Source organism: Nyctibius grandis, chromosome 6, assembly GCF_013368605.1.
Source record: "Nyctibius grandis isolate bNycGra1 chromosome 6, bNycGra1.pri, whole genome shotgun sequence".
NCBI lineage: Eukaryota > Metazoa > Chordata > Aves > Nyctibiiformes > Nyctibiidae > Nyctibius > Nyctibius grandis.
Window position 1 is genome coordinate 70,709,044 of NC_090663.1, and position 16,466 is coordinate 70,725,509.

Below are 16,466 nucleotides of genomic sequence, written 5' to 3' on the forward strand. Positions count from 1 at the left end.
AGGCTTTTTTTTTTAAAGGTCTGAAATCAGGATGGCTTTGCTCCACCGCAGCCGCAGCAGTGCCGGGGGGACGCGCCCCCTCCCCGGCGTTACCCCGGGACGGCGAGGGCAGGCCGGGGGACAGAGCGGGGAGCGGTACGAAGGAAGGCGCAGGCCCAGCGCGGGGGCGCAGCCTCCTCCCGAAATCCCGTCCAGGGGAGCCCCGAGCGGGGCGGTCGGAGCGGGCGGGGAAGGGGGGGGCTCCGCCGCTGCCGCCGCCACGGCCGGGAGAGACGCTCCGCCTGGGGAAGGGCGCGGGGAGACACTCCTCCCCCGCCGTCCGCCCTGCCTCCCCGCCGCCCGCCCTCCTTCCCTTCCTCCGGCGGCTCCGCGAACCAGGAACCGCGGCGGCGGCGGCGGGCTCCGTGCGTGAGAAACCCCGCGGCGCCGCGCCGCCGGGAGCCGCCGGGGCGAGCAGTGCGGGAGGGGGCGGCGGGGGCGGCGCGGCCGCCGGGCGCTGCGAGGGGCCGGGCGGCACCGGGGGGGGGGAGGGCGGAAAAAGTTTACACCCTCGCCACTCTCCTCCCTCCTCTTCCTTGGTGGCGCAGATGGGAGTTTTACCTGGAATGACATAAGTTTTTTTTTTCGGGTTTGGTTTTTTTTTTTGAGGGTGTCTCTCTCCCTCCCCCCCCACTCCCTCTTAGCCCCCCCCAATCCCCTCACACACCCCCCCCCCCCGCTGCCGGTGCTGGATCCACCCCCCGCTCCCCTCCGCCGGCGGGCGAGGGTGTGACCCGCGGGAACACCCACCCACCTAGGCGTCCATGGTGGGAGCTGTCCGCCCAGCCGCGCCGAGCGGAGCCGCGGGCACCCCGCCGCTGCCTGCCGCCGCCGCCGCAGCCCCCTCCCGCCGACCCCGCCACCAGCGCCCTGTCCGCTGCCCGGCCCTGCTCCCGGCGTTTCCTCCGCGTACTTTTTTTTTTTCTTTTTTTTTTTTTTTTGGTGGCGGTGCGGGCTCTCGGATGGTTTGCTGGCAGTAGCCGGGGGCCGTGCCTCCTCCCGCCGCGCCACCATGTCGTAGGGGAGGTGAGTGCAGCCGCGGACCTTTGCGCGGGGCGCGGAGCGGCGCGGGGGGCAGTGGCGGGGCGAGCGGCGGGGACCGGGCGGGTGTCCGCCACACCAGCCGGCGTATCCAGGTCACGGCCAGTCCCGTCCCCATCAGTGAAAACTTCGCGGGAAGGACACGTCCATTGCTCGGCAGCGCCCGCGCCAGCGCCGCGGGGAAGCGCAGCAGCGGCGGCTGCTCCGCGGGTCGCGCCGCTGGAGCTGGGAGCCGCCGCCGCCGCCTCGGCCCGTGAGTGCGGGTCGATATTTGGAAGAATATGAAAATGAGGGGGGCACGTGACACCCCAAATCCTGGGGATGTCGGCGCTGTCGCTGTGACTATTGAATACAAACCCCGCTCCCGCAGCATACGCGGGTCTGTGCGTTTGTGTGCGTGCGTCCGCGCAAGGGACGATTGCGGGCGAAGGTGCGCGGTGCCCCAGAGCGACGCACGGCGCTGCAGCTCCCTGGCGGGCTCAGCCCCCCCGCCCCGCTCCCAGGGGCGCCTCTGTCACCCTGCGGGGACGCGGAGCTGTCCCCGCCGGGCCGGGGGCGCACGTGGGGGTCCGGTCGGCGCCGGGGCGGGGGCCGGGATCACGGCTCGGTGGGGGCCGGGGCCGTTTGGGAGCGTGCGTCAGCGGCTGCCGGGGGCTCCCCGGGAGCTGGGGGCGTTATTTACGGAGCGAGATGGGAGCGCATCGCCTGAAAGTTTGCTCGGCGGCTTTTTTTCTTTTTGGCTTCCCTGGGAAAAGGGTATTCCTGCAACCGGGACGCGGGCACCGGGGTGGGGGCAGCACCCCGGAGCCGGGGGGCCGTCCCCGCGGCCCTTGTCACTGCCCCTGGGTGGGGGGAGGCAGCGGGCAGGGGCGCCCGGCGGGATGCCCGGGTGCCGCGGAGCGGAGCCAGCCTGGGGAGAGCGGACGACGAGTCCTTGAACCCTCCCGCGCTTCCTCCGCCGCCGCTCCGCTCTTGCGTGGATTTTTTTTCCTTTTTTTTTTTTTTTTATTTTTCGGTTAAATCACCGCTGCATCGGTACCGTGCATATTAATGCGCCGCTGAAAGGCGGCAATCCCGGGCCAGCGGAGAGGCGATGCCCGGCTCTACCGCCGGCGCGGGCACCGAGCGGGGGCGGCCGCGCCCCGCGCACCTCACCTGCCCGCGGGGGGCCCCCGCCTGATGCCTCGCGACCCTTCTCCGGCGGGCACCTGCGGGCGGGGCGGCAGGTGGGGGGGACCCCCGGCTCCCCGGCGGGGCGGGCGCCCGGGGGCTGCGCGGCCGCGGCGGCCCCTGCGGCTTTAAGGAGATGCGTTTTCCAGCCTGTGTCGCAGCAACTTTGTATCAGTCATGTCGCCCGGCGGGTGACTGACGGCGCGCCCCAGCCAATGGGGCGGCGGCCTGGCCCCAGCCGCGCGGCGCTCCTCGTCCCGCCTGCCAATGAGGGCGGGCGGCGGGCGGGACGTAAACTTGAACTTTATCTGGGCATGTGACATGTTTTTAAAGGACTTGGCACCTTTTCCCGTCCCCTCCCGGGTGCCGCTCCGTGTCACCGGGCGGCGCGGCGCAGCGCAGCGCGCCTCGGGCGGGCGGGCAGGCGGGGGAGGGGGGTGAGCGCTGCCCGCCCCGCCGCTCCGCGCCGCCCTCCGCGCCGGCGGGGGCTCGGGGACGCGCCCCGCTGCAACAGGTACTGGGCGGCCGAGGCCGACGCAGGGTGCGGCGGGGCTGGGGGCGCCGCTCGGCTCCCCGACCCGCACCGGGAGGTGGGGCTGCCGGGGTGTGGCGGGGCGGTGGAGGGGGCACTTCGGGGCTCGGCACCGGGGGCCCCCCCCCCCCCCCCCCGTGCCCTCCGGCTGTGTGTGGGGGGGTGTCACGGTGATAACCCCGACCCTCCCCGCTGTGGGGAGCGGGGAGCGGCGTTTGTGTGGAAAAACGAGCGTTTGTGCCCCGCTTGGGGATCGGGGCGGCGGGAGGGAGAAGGAGAAGCGGGTTCGGCCGAAAGCGGGTTTGGGCTCTCGGGATTCCCCCCCCCCGCCCGCGCCCCGGGCCGACCCTCGGCGGACGCCTGCGAGAGAGGGAGAGAGCGAGGTCGCTCCCGGGCGCTGCTGGCTTCCCCCACGCGTGAGAATCCGGATTGTACCTGCGGGAAAGCGGAGGGGCGGGGGGGGCGAGGTTAGGGGTGCAAAGCGGTGCCTTTCTGCCCGGGAGCTGCGGTGATGCTCCATATGGCGTAGGGCAGGTGGGGAAATAAGCGTGTGCGCTGCCTGCGTGGTTGTTAACACGCGTGTGTGTGCGAGGACGGAGGGACCGGCCCCCCGCCGCGGGGGCCCGCGTAAGGCTCCGCGTGGCTCCGCGCTCGGGGTCCGCGGGGGCGGCGGGGGCAGCCGCCCTGCCCGTGCTGCCAGCTGTGCCCCGCTGCCCTGGAAAAGGGGGGGGAACCCCAGCCCATCTTTGACGATGAAACTCTGGTCCTCTGGGCAGTTTTGTGTCAGCGGAGCGGCTCGCAGGCGGTGAAACTTAAAGAGAAAATTTCGTTTACGAACCCTAAGAAATAAAAAGTGGGTGGTTGCTTGAGCCATCGGTTTAGGTTTTATGAAACTGGATTTACTTCACATTTTCCCGTATCTAGGTGACCTTTTGGTTGCAGGGATACCAGGTACCATATGATTTTTTATTTGACTGTTGCTGCGAAACTGCTTTCATGCCTGATTGATCGGAGAGTCGTACTGCAGAGGGCTGTGTTTGTTGATATGTTTGGGGTGAAATACATAACTCGCAGTGTCCTAGTACTTCTTGGGGGGGGTTGTCTGGGGAAACTGCTGTGCTCGTAAGCTTTCTTCCACAAAATATCAGATGTAGATGGTCGCAGTTCCGATACATAACACGACTCAGCTTCTGTTGTTATCTTTGGATGTTTTAGCCCACGGTCAAATTCACTTAGTGAAAGTTAGAAAAAAGGCATGTCTGTGCAGTAGGTGAAGTGTGGGTATCGAGGATAAACACGCTAGTCAAGTTGTAATAAGTTCTGCTTAGAAAAACAAAACGAAACCTTTATGCTATCAGCAACCCGTGAGATGATTATTCAGTTCTAGTATCCACCGAGGCGCTCGGAGGTGACAGAAACCAGCACTCCCAAAAAATCTCTTTGCTGCTGCGTTCTTTCTAATTTATGTCTGTCATTTTAAACTGAACTTGTATCAGGCCACAAATAATGTCTCTGCTGCTTTTTGATCCTCTTGGTTATATTTACCAGACAGTGCCTCTCTCTCTGGAAGTGCAGGACCAGGACATTTTCCTTTAATTTTTTTTTTTCTTTGCGTGACCCAGATTTTTGTTTGCTGAAGTTTTAAAGTATGCTTGCCTATTGATAATGTATGAAGTTTGAAATTTACTGCTCTGAGAGAGATCGCTACAAAGCTCGTGCACTAGTGTATTGTTAGGCCTATAACTGAGATTTCCTGGTACACAGTGTTTCTGAGAGTTAAAATTCACTTACATCCTAATTTTAAGCCTTAACTAAGTTTCCTGGTTTTCAGAAATGCTGGTCACTTACATCCTAATTTTAAGCCTTAACTAAGTTTCCTGGTTTTCAGAAATGCTGGTCACTCACAGCTGCAATTGATTTCTCTAGGAATTAGGCTTGCTCAGCACTTAAATTAGGAGTAGGTGCTTATCTGGGAGTGACTTTATGTGGAAGTAGGCACTTCTGTCTGAAAATTTTAGGCTATAGGAATGTGATTTGATACACATGATGATGTTCTAATAAAATTTATGCTTGAGGGGAATGTAGGCATAGGGCCACAGTTCTAAATAAGGGCAAAGAAGTATTTGAGTCATTCATTTTAAGATTTTTTGTTTGTTTGTTTTTATAATTTTGCTTAAAATAGCATTTTTAAGTAGTGTTAAGTAAAGGGATTAAACACTAAATTCAATACTGGAAAATTAATACATTCTGAAAGGAAAAAAATATTTGCATAATACTTATATTGTAACTATTGGCACTTGAGTTTCTACAGTTATAATGATACTAAGAGCCAATTCCTTAAAAAAAAATGTTATACGTTATTTTCAGAATAATGGATGCTAGGTCATGCATTTTGTTTCCTGCACTGAGAGAGTGGCATGTGGGATGGGAGGGTTTTTTTAGGGTCTATTTTAGAACAAGGTTTACTTTTCTTTATATATTCCTCTTGCTGGCTGCCATGGAGGTTTGCAAAATTATGGATCCATTTAATAGCCACGCATCCCCACCTAATCTGATCTCCTTCCTCTGTGGCAGAAATGTTTCCCATTCAACTTTTGCACTCCCCACTCGGCCCGTCCTTTGTGTCTCCTCAGGTGGCTGTACAAGCAGTTTGTATAGCGGTGAAGGGGCAAGTCAGTGCCCGGCCGCTCAGAACTGCTGCTTCCTTCTAAAGCGTCCTATGTTACGCTATATGATGAAGAGAAACCCTCTCAGCACACCAGCCTCCCTTGCTTTGCTGTCCCTGTAGCATGGCAGTGGAAGGTCTTTGGAGGAGGAGAACTGTGATGAGCAATTTCCATGGGGTTTATGTCCTGCCTACCACCAACGTGTCCTCCTTTCAGGACCTCTCTGCTTCCCCTCCTTCCTTGCTGTCCCCTTCCCTTTTTTCCTCGCTGGCCCCTGGGTGCGGGGCAGCCCACAGTGCTGCTGGCACCGGCCACGGGGCTGCGGCCAGCGAGGGTGGGCGGTTGTTGTGCTGACGTTGCCGAGCTGTTCCTTTTGGGGCAGGGCGGGGAGCAATAATTTGGGTCTTTTCTAACTGCTGACCAGTTTTCTCTCAGAAAGCATATGACGGCTGTCATATCTGTGAGACCTTTTCCCTTGGTTCGATTGAAATTGGACAAATGGTTGAGGGATGATGGATGGGGCAGGGAAACGAGACCGGCAGGCAGACAGAGAGGAGGATAGACAGAGTGAGCGGATATGCCTTGTTTCCTTAGGAAATTAGGAAATTTCCTTAGGAAGTCACACTGTCCTGTCATTTATTAATTTTGCTTTTTTGTATATGTCTTTGCTAGTTATGGAGACAAAAGGATACCACAGCTACCCAGAAGGCTTAGATATGGAGAGACGGTGGGGTCAAGGTTCTCAGTCTGTGGAGTATTCTTCTATAGGTGCTGGAGAGCAGACTGATGACAGTAACTATATGGAGATTGTAAATGTAAGCTGCGCTGCCGGCGCTTTTGCCAACAGCAGTGCTCAAGGAAACAGCAAAGAAAAACCTGAGCTACTCTCCTGCCTGCAGCAAGACAGAAGTCAGCCTGGTCTTTTGCCCTCTGACATCAAAACCGAAACAGAGTCAAAGGAGCTGTCGGCAACTGTGGCCGAATCCATGGGTTTATATATGGATTCGATACGAGACGCCGATTACCCCTATGATCAGCAGAACCAGGGGAGCCCGGGAAAGATCTACCAGAACGTGGAGCAGCTGGTGAAACTCTACAAAGAGAATGGCCATTGCTCTTCTCCCCTCCACAGCACCAGCAGGCCCTTGAGGTCTTTGATGTCGGACTCTGCGAGCACTGTGAACGGTGGTGCCATGCATGCTATTGTCAAAAGCCCTATCATGTGTCAAGAGAAAAGCCCTTCGGGCTGTAGCCCTCAGAACATGGCTTCCTCGGTGTGTAGTCCTGCTGGAGTTAACTCTGTGTCCTCAACTACTGCCAACTTTGGGAACTTTGCCGTGCACAGCCCCATCGGCCAGGGAACCCCTTTGTCACGCTCGCCGAACGTTGAAAACCGGGGGTCTATGTTGCACAGTCCTGCGCACGTTAGCAATGTTGGGTCTCCACTTTCTAGCCCGATAAGTAGCATGAAATCACCGATTTCTAGTCCTCCCAGTCATTGCAGCGTGAAATCTCCCGTCTCTAGTCCCAATAATATCACTATGCGATCTTCTGTGTCCAGTCCCGCGAACCTGAACTCGAGGAGCTCCATTGCCAGCCCTTCCAATGCCAATAACAGGTCCACTCGTTCTAGTCCAGCGGTTAGCACTGTGGGATCATCCATCTGTAGCCCTGCAAACAACTCCCTAGGATTCCCAGCTTCCGGCACGCCAGCGGGACCTAGCAGAAGCCAAGATACCGTTCCCAGTCCAGAAACAAAGGACAAGGGTGCTCAAGAACTCACATTTCCTAAGATGGAGGAAATGGAGAACGCCATCTCCAACAACAGTCAGATGAACCTTGTTCAGTTCATAAAATCCGAGCCAGACGGTTCATTTGGTAGCGCGTGCATTGGCGACAGCAGCAAAATAAACTCAGATTCCCCCTTTTCAGTACCAGTGAAGCAAGAGTCAGCCAAGCATCCTTGTTCTGGTGCCTCTTTTAAGGGGAATCAAACAGTAAATCCTTTCCCATTCACAGATGGCTCATATTTTTCTTTTATGGATGACAAAGACTATTACTCTCTTTCTGGGATTTTAGGACCACCTGTTTCTTCATTTGATGGAAGTTGTGAAGGTAGCGGTTTTCCAAATCCAGGCCTACCTGTGGGAATTAAGCAGGAGCCTGACGATGGCAGCTATTACCAAGAAAACAGTATACCATCCTCTGCCATTGTGGGTGTAAATTCAGGTGGACAGTCGTTTCACTACAGGATCGGTGCCCAAGGCACGATATCTTTGTCGCGGCCGGTTGCTCGAGAGCAGGCGTTTCAGCACCTGAGCTCGTTCCCTCCTGTCAGCACGCTAGTGGAGACCTGGAAGTCACATTCGGAGTTGGCATCCAGAAGAAGTGATGGGTATCCGGTTCTAGAGTACATTCCAGAAAACGTGTCCAGGTGAGCAGGCAAATTACTTCTTTTATTTTTCTTTTTTTTTCCTTCTTCCCCTGCATTAAACAAACAAGGCACGAATTGAAATGGGACAAGGGCGGTATTTCTCAAACTGATGCATAATTCTTTGTTTGCATTTCAATTCTTACCATTACATTTGCTGGTTTCTTGCTGTATTTTACTCTGCCTTTAATAAAAACAATGTGCTGGCTTTAATATTTAAAAAGAACATATTATATTCTCTTGTTATTCGATTTGAAAGTGTAGCTTTAGTATGTTTATGAGCTCTTACTACTATAAATGTTGTTTTTCCCATAATGAGCGCTTAGTAAAATTGGTCTTGTGTGTCCTATAATGGTTGTTCTTTCTTAGCTGGTGCTTGAATGTGTTGTACCGCAGATGAAATGTTTAGATGAGGATAAGAAAACGATAGTGTTGGGAATCTGTTTTTGGAAAGATGCATGGTTATAAGTTTGTACCGGCCTTTAACTGGTTAAGTTTAAAAACTAAACCTTACAAGCCTGTGGCAACATATTATTTCTGTATTTTAACTGTAGGAACATTTGGTTTGTATATATAGAAAAATGCCTCCAGAAGGAGGAGGGCTGTTAAAACTTGACGCATTTGAAAGGGATAAATGGATAAACTGATCTCCTCGCTTTTGGTGGAAGAGAAATATGCAAGTGTCATTTAAATTTGTGTTTCTTGGCTGATTCATGGAAGCCCGTACTTAAGCAAACAGGTGTTCATGTATCTGATAAAGGACGCTTACTTTCATAAACTATCTAGTTTCATAGTCAATACTAAAAGTTAAGTGCATCTGACAGCATGACTGAGTTAAAATAGTCACGTAGCTTCTTCGAGTGTCAAACAGGCTCACCAAAGGTTTGTGCTAAAGCTCATCGAAATGGCCAGTAGCAGAATTTGCATTTACCTTTCTCAAGTCTTTTTTTTCTTGTCATGAGATACGCAACTGCCCTTAGTGAATGGAACGTCTGCCTTATTCTTGGAGTGGGCTGAAGAGGATGTGTAGTGTTTGCCGTATTTGTATAACGCTAAATATTTCTGAAAAAACAACAGTGTTGCAGGGAAAAACAGAATACCTAAAGTAATGGTGCTTTTGAGGAGGGAAAACAGCTTATCTACCTAGGAGGAAAAAAAAACAGCCTTCAAATATTTCCATTTTATTCTCAGATCTGTCTAATATCTCTACAATCTCCTTATCATTTTGCAAGCCATACTTCACTTCTTCTTTGGCCATTTCAAATATGGTCTCTAAAGAATGCACTTTTTAGTATGCCCTTCTCGACTTCAAAGGGCTGTATCCCACCTTTATGCTGAACTTTGCATGTGGCTGGATATTTGTTATCATCCAGGCTTGGCTCAAATGTGCTTTCTTGGATCAAGGAAGGGGAAGTTACTGTTTTCTAGTTATTTTACCTGATGAAATTTTCATGTATTGCATTATTTATATAGTGAGAAAAGTTCACCAGAAGACTGATGGGATGCCTGAAAATACTCAATATTTTACTGCCTTTGTGGTTGAGCACTGTTACTTGGGCAAGTAGCTCCTGCCATCCGTGAGAGCTTTTGCGTGAGTAAGTGCTGCTTGTGCTGAGTCAAGGTTGTCATCCGTTGCAGGGACAGGCACAATAAACAGGGACATGCTGGTAGGAGCATCAATAGTTGTGTTTTGAATGACAGTTTCTCATAAGGCTTTTGGAGGAGTCTTCTGATTTGACATTAGTCCATGGTAGCTCTTCTCATCTGTTTACCTCTAGACCAGTAAATGGATGATCTGTGTCATCAGGCTTGATGATGACCCAGGCTTGATACACTTTTCTGTCTTTGTTCTTTAAGCTGATACCTCAGTAAGATATGCAGGCGAGTGTAGCTGTTACTTTGCAGGATTGAAATCCTGAAATTTTTAGCGCTCAGAGCTATTACTGCACGTGTGGAATTCTGTTCAGGTGATGGAGATCTGCAGGGTTGCGACACTTCAGGCATCCTGATCTGTACTTCAGATTAGGACATGTGTCATCATTTCAAATCTCTTAACTCAGCCCCATTATTTAACTAAATGTTGCTCTTAAGCTGCTTGGCAATGTCTTTATGCTAACAGGTGGAGCTGGGAACCTGTGCAAAGCCCTTACAAGTTTCAAGGTAAATTCATGTAGAGGACATTTTAGCAGTACAGATTTGAACACATAGGTGCCTGCTGACGAGACAAGTCATAAAGACTCAACATAGAATGTCACAGATGTAGAAGCTCACTCTTGCTAATGAACCTCGAATTGATCATTACTTTCTCTTAATTTCTGTGCTGTGTTCTAGCTAAAACAGAGGAAATCATGTGCAAGTTTGTTCAGGCTCCAAAGTGTAGTAGTAAAACACACACAGTTTAAAATCACGTCAGGCCCAGCGTCCCAAGGTGGGTTTCAGCTGTCCCATGTCAGCATGGTATGGGGATTGTGAAGTCTCTCTTCCGTCATCATCACAACAGCAGCATTGCACCTCTGCACGCTACATCCAAACCAGATCCTCGTTACTTCCAGTCAGGTTTTTTCCTGATGTGTCAGCCCTATCAGGCATCATACATTTTGCAGACTTCTACAGCATGTGATTAACCTTTCGAAGTCTGCAATATTTTAAAGTATCTGGTATTCCAAGTCTTCACGTTTTTTCAGGTATGGTTACCCTGCAATATAAATTGCCATAAGCAAAGACTAAGATGAAGGGAAAAAATAGACTACATGGTTCTCTAAAGCCAATAGATGACCAGCGTTCAATATATCTTGTTTTGGCAGCATTATTTTATGAACCTCGACATTGTACCCTTTTTAGTCCGCTTCTGACTTGCAGCTTACATGGTGAAAAAGAGTGGGTGACCAGGAATGAAGATGACTTTTCACATTGAGAATATTACTGTAAAAAATTAATGTTTTATTCCTGTTAGAATATCACCTTTCTTGAGTCAGTCATACTTGCTGATAGTGTCTAATAAACATAGTTACAACATTTAAAATGCCTTGCTACCTTATTGACTGTGCCAATTACCCACTGGCAACTAGAACTTTTCTCTTTTTCTCCTTCAGTTACTTTTATTAGATGTCCACATTTAGGGTTCTTTTTAAGTTAGTTGGTGGTAACTTTGTTTATAACATTGCAGCTTGTGGTGTTTGGGGAGCAAAAGCCTCTTCAGCAAAACCAAGTTCCTTTATTCCCTTTTAAATGTTTTTCTTCTGCTAATATGCATGCAGAACATGTCTTTGTCTTTGAAAGATTTTTACATGTTTAATAGAGGGTGAATCATACCTGTCTGTCTGTACAGGTCCCCTCTCCATGAATGACGTTTCTAAGAAATAATGGTTTCTAAACTAAATAATAGCAAAGCGGGCTTGAAAAGGAAGGTACGTGTGATTGTGTGATGTCATTGATGAAAACCTACACTAAGAATCAAGATAAGATTTCACTTTAAGGTGATTGCTCATCTGAATCAGGGTACCAGCCTGAGCCTCATGATCGTGCCAATTATGCAATTTTCCAAATGGCTTAGGAAAATGTCATGGTTGCTTGAAACAACAGTAAAAATTGAGGAGGATGACCTTTCTGCTGCATTAGCTCTTACCTAAAGCTTCTTCTGCAAATGTGCCTTTTCCCTCTAATTTCCATATTAACTCATGTATGTACACATACATACTTGCTTTTCTCAGCAGCTGTGGTAGAAACTAAGGGCTGGTACTCCTACTGTAGTTTCTTCCTGGCAGTTCCACTGGTGTAATCCAGTGTGGGATGAATTCACAAAAGTTTGATGTGTTATTATTAAAAAAAGTTTACTATTTTAACATAAATTGCATATATTTCTCAATAATTATGTTTCAATTGTCATTCAGACAAGGAGATTTCTCTTCAAAACAGTGTTTCCTGATATTTTAGAGTCTAATTTATGTCTGTTAAAACAAGTTGTAAGACTCGTCATGAGGTGACTCTCATTGACTTCTTGGGGCTTATGGTCAAATCTTTGATCAAACATTGACAGTATTTTAGGGACTTCTTATACCTATCTGTTCCTGAGCCATTCACGTGGGTCAGCATTTTTTTCATAGACCCTAATTTTAGCAGCCCAAATAAAACCCACCTAATGCAACCCTAAACAAAAAAACAACCCAATAACATGGTCTTCATTTACGTGTAACCTTCACTGGCTTGAGTGGGTGATTCTGGTTAAAATCTGATTTCAGGCTATTGCAAGTATTTTTGTAAATAAACGTTTATGTTAAATATTATCTAGAATAGTCACTTATCAGAATTATACCTGCCAGAGAGATAAAGGTCTGGTAAATATTATTTTTAGAATTTGTGAATGGCCTTGACCTCTGTTTGCTGACGGACTTTATGGGAGAAAGACCGTGCTGTTAAAATATTCTCCATGCTTGGCAGGACTGTTTTCCTCTTTAGCTTCCCACAAATTTACTGTGCAAACTTTTTTCGCCAATGATTCTTTCATATCGTAGACCATAGCCTTAAATCTCCTGTGCTGTGGCAGGGAGAAGTCCACATTGCTGGAAAATTGTGTTCCATAAATGGGTGGATCTTCCAAATCTGGGGAAATAAGAGCTCTGTTGTCAATCCATATGCCAATATCTAGGAGTTGTTTGTTTCTTTGTGTGTGGGGATAGTAATGTGTATTACTAAAACATTTCTATTGCCAGTTGAATCTGCTGAACTTCACAATACCTGACTGTTGGAAATCAGTTTGCCATAGTTTATTCTGATAATAGTTAATCATTGTTTCCTAGCTTTTATATCACTTTGGTGATACAGAATCTCACTATGGTATCTTCTTTTGATGGCTTTCTGAAAAAGGGGAAGGTGGGATCACCTTCATGCACCGATTTTAGCAAGCAGAAGAAATTTTGGTTATCCGTATTCCGGCAGTATGGATCAGTCTATTTTCATGAGGACTGGAAGACACTGATGTCTGAAATATGTACTGTATAAAAATGTTCCCATCCTAGTTTATGGGATATGCGTTGCTGTTATGCAGGTAAGCGCACACAGGGATTGCTGCAGCGGTATCAATACTCATGCAGTACTCGTCTGCAGAGGGAGTAAGTTGTTAAGTTGGGATTCAATAACCTGTCCTTACTCAACCAACACTTAGCATTAATGGAACTTAAACCTGCTGTGAAGCGCTCTGCTCAGCTGAATCAGATTTCTAGATACATATTGGTGCTTTGCTGAACCCAGGCTTGAGTAGCAGTTGCTGTTGGGTGTCATTTGTAGCTGAACAATGTATTTTTTTGCAGTGGTGAAATATACTGTTGGGCCATGCCTTGTCTGGTCTGACTCTGGCTTTGCCCTTTGAGCGTTGTATGTGAAAGCCAGGTCAGGTTCCTGATCCAGTTCACTCTGCAGCTCTAAAAACCAACAGGTCAGTGCAGCTTGGTGAGCAGCGTGGTATGACATGGACACGAGAACAAACTGAAGGGACAGAAGGGGAAAGGAGCCTATGAAATATCCTAAGTGCACATTTCTGCTAAAAGATAATGTGTTGTTGAGCCATAATCTGGGCACTTGTATTTTCAGGGTATGTTTTTAAAAGGCAGTTTCAGTTTTTTAACTGTATGTATTGAGTCTTCAAACAGAGTTGTAGGAGCTGGAGTTAATAATGGACTGCTTTCAACCAAAACTTCTTGGACAACAGTGGAGTGCTGTGATTTCAGGTTTAAGTTCTCAGAGGTCAGAAAACACCACAGTTTAGGATGAATATAGAACCATAACTTGTTCTCTGGCAAATGTGTCTTACAGTATGGCTGTATGAGTGATAAAAATGGTCCGACGAGGAAACTAAAAAGAGTGTGTGAAAAAGAGGTATTAAATACATCTAAGTTTAGTACTTTTATCAGTTTTCACATGCAGCTGGTTGCTACACAGTGCTGGGTGCTCAGCATAGGAATTACTTCAGCTGCAGCCTCCTCCGTGTGAGAGAGATCTGTGGAGAAAAAGCAAGGAGTATTTCCATTGTGTGCAATTGTCCAAGTCCTTGCAGCATTATTGGGCACGTTTGAATGCACCGTAAATAGACCATGGCATGATTTGACTGCTTGCTGCCCTACTAGTGCGAAATGCAGTGGAAGGTCACCTTCTGTTGGGTCCTCACTGAACGCCCTCTCCTGTTGGAGCCACGTTGGTTTTGCTGCTGGAGGAGACAGGCTGACCTTGGAGGAAGGCATCTTTTTTGATTTATGCTGTAGGGGAAAGGATTGTAGGTCAGGAAGGCCCAGTTTATCCATGCCAGCAGTTCCCAAGGTAGCCTGCTCCAGTACCACTACTAGCAAGAGCTGCAGCAACAGCTCTCAGCTCTGTGTGGGGCTGTGCACGTGCGCGGGAGATGGCACTCCCTTCTCACCCTTGGAAGCAGGGTGCGTGCGCATCCTTTAATAATACTTTCTGTTTAGGAACCCCAGAATTTTACAAAACCTTGAGAGCTGATTTGCTTTCAGGTCAAAGTTTTCAAATAAAGTGTCTCTTTAAATGGGAAGCTTTGACCTTGTTTGTTTGGGTGTTGGTTTTTTTTTCCCCAGCTGAGGTTTATTAACATGGTTTACCAGAGCTTAACAGTGTGTTTTCTGAAAGGATATGATCTGGGTGGTTGTCTTTCTCTACTTTACTGAAATCAATACTGAAGGATTTAAAACACAAAAACCAACCCTCCCACCCCACTAACCCCCCAGAAAACCCCCCAAAACAAACAAAAAGCTACAGAAAACCAAAACCATGCTGTTGATTATTCTGGATTCCTAAAAGGATAAGTAACACTGGTTATATCTATTCAGTATGTGAACAAATATTTTTGCAAGACACTTTCTTTACTGAGTTGTATTATAGCAGAAGTTCCTACTTTGGTGGTAGGTCATGAGAAAATAACCTGAATTTTATTTATTTATCTTAAACTGTGAATTAAGCCCCTGCAATTACATTAGAATGTGCTGTTAGCTAGTTGCTAAACTAAGTTAGTATAAATCTGCAATCTGTAAGCTGCATATTTGCTTTATGAGCCAATTGATAGCCTAAATTTAATATTTGGAGGTGGGGTTAACTTAGGGTTAACATATAAAGGTATTTCTTTAAAAAGAAAAAAAGTAAACTTTGGTTGGAACGTCTGAGCAGAAACAGAATCCAGTATTTATGGATAATATGTAAAATGGCTTATAGGAATTTGTACGCTCTCCTAAGATGCATGGGTACGCTGCTGATTGTGGTTAGTGATAGTTAATAATAGATCAAAGAGTTACAGCCCTGAGGTTAAAAAAGCAAATTTTAGACTAATTGCTGAATGTTTCTAACAATTTTTATACTCATTTCCATTCTGTCTTCTAAACAATACTTTCTACTTGGCATCTGGAGGTGAAATAACTTTCTAGGGCTTTCAGGTTAGAATTTGGACAGGACACACAAATCTTTTCTATTTTGCTTTTCTTTCCTTGTCTGCTTTTGAGAGGTGCTATCTCAAGTTTCTAAAAATGGTAGCTTTATAAACCAATTCCCTAGCAATTAGGTTTCTGAAAAAGAGATTCAAAAAATCTGCCATCTTTAATAATATTTTCTGAATCTTTTGGATTTGGGAGAATATCTTACTCCCATTTTTGTGTGTGTATGACCATTTCGGGTTCGTATTCAGTCTTAAGTCTACAAAACAAACATGTATTTTAGAGGTTTATTTTGAACAGTGTAATCTATCAGTGGTCTGAGAGTTTTTAATCACAGGTCAGAACTGGGAAGTAAGTATTTGTCCTGACTAGGATTTTGGCTGTCCCAGCTGCTGAACTATAGGGTCTTGCTAGCATTTTTGGCAATGTTTTTCTGCATACTGTCTTGTGCTAACATGGTAGCGCAGTCTGGCAAAACCCATCGCTACAGTACTTAATTTCTTTTGTTAGCCAGCTCTTCTGTACCTGCCTCGATGGGTCAGGATGGAGGGTGCATGGAGACTGTCCTGGTCTTGGCTTGGGAGTCCCCTGGGGAGATTGGAGCAGTTCTCTAGGCAAAGCAGTGCTCTGCTTAGGTAATTTTTAAGTTGTGCTTTGCTTCTTCATGGCAGACCCAGGCCATACAGGAAAAGGGGCAGCCGCTGAGTTTTGCTGGTACGAGAATGGACTGAAGCGCCTGCACCGTCTGAGGCACGTTGCCCTGCTGTGGCAGGCAGGTGCCCGCGCCTGTGCATCCCCACAAGCTTGCGCAAGGCGATCGTGTCCGTGTACCCGTGTGAATGCGTCACCCAGCGTGTCCTTACCGAGACCTGTGTTCTCTGAGCCCTTTGGAAACTTGGTTTCATAACCGGCGAGCCCCGGTTTACTCTGGCAATGTCTCACCTTGAAAAATCAATCTTGTTTGCATCTTTAGCTCTTCGTTAGTATTGCTGCAGGTAAGAGAGTGGGGAGTGGGCTCTTTTGCAGGTGGCTCGCCGTATTCCCCATTCGAACATGGCCTCTTGTCTGACTGAAGCAAGGCTGGAGGTGGGACCTGGTCTCCTAGTAAAGTTTCATGTCACTGCCTTCAGGCTAGGAGCAGGAAAGGGATTGCTTCT

At 48.5% G+C, this 16,466-nt stretch overlaps 1 protein-coding gene across 3 annotated transcripts in view; it reads left to right on the top strand.

Annotated features, from left to right (window-relative positions):
• The first annotated feature begins 882 nt into the window (after positions 1-882).
• NR3C2 (nuclear receptor subfamily 3 group C member 2) overlaps positions 883-16,466 on the top strand; it is a 218,602-nt gene continuing 203,018 nt past the window's right edge. The window contains exons 1-2 of one of the 3 annotated variants that reach the window (XM_068402663.1): positions 883-1,065; positions 6,121-7,882. In XM_068402663.1, the coding sequence (XP_068258764.1) occupies positions 6,123-7,882 (1,760 nt within the window). In that variant the 5' untranslated portion in view covers positions 883-1,065; positions 6,121-6,122. Of the gene's footprint in view, positions 1,066-2,675; positions 2,765-6,107; positions 7,883-16,466 lie in introns of those variants that run through there. The other 2 variants (XM_068402662.1, XM_068402661.1) reach the window with 2 other exon arrangements.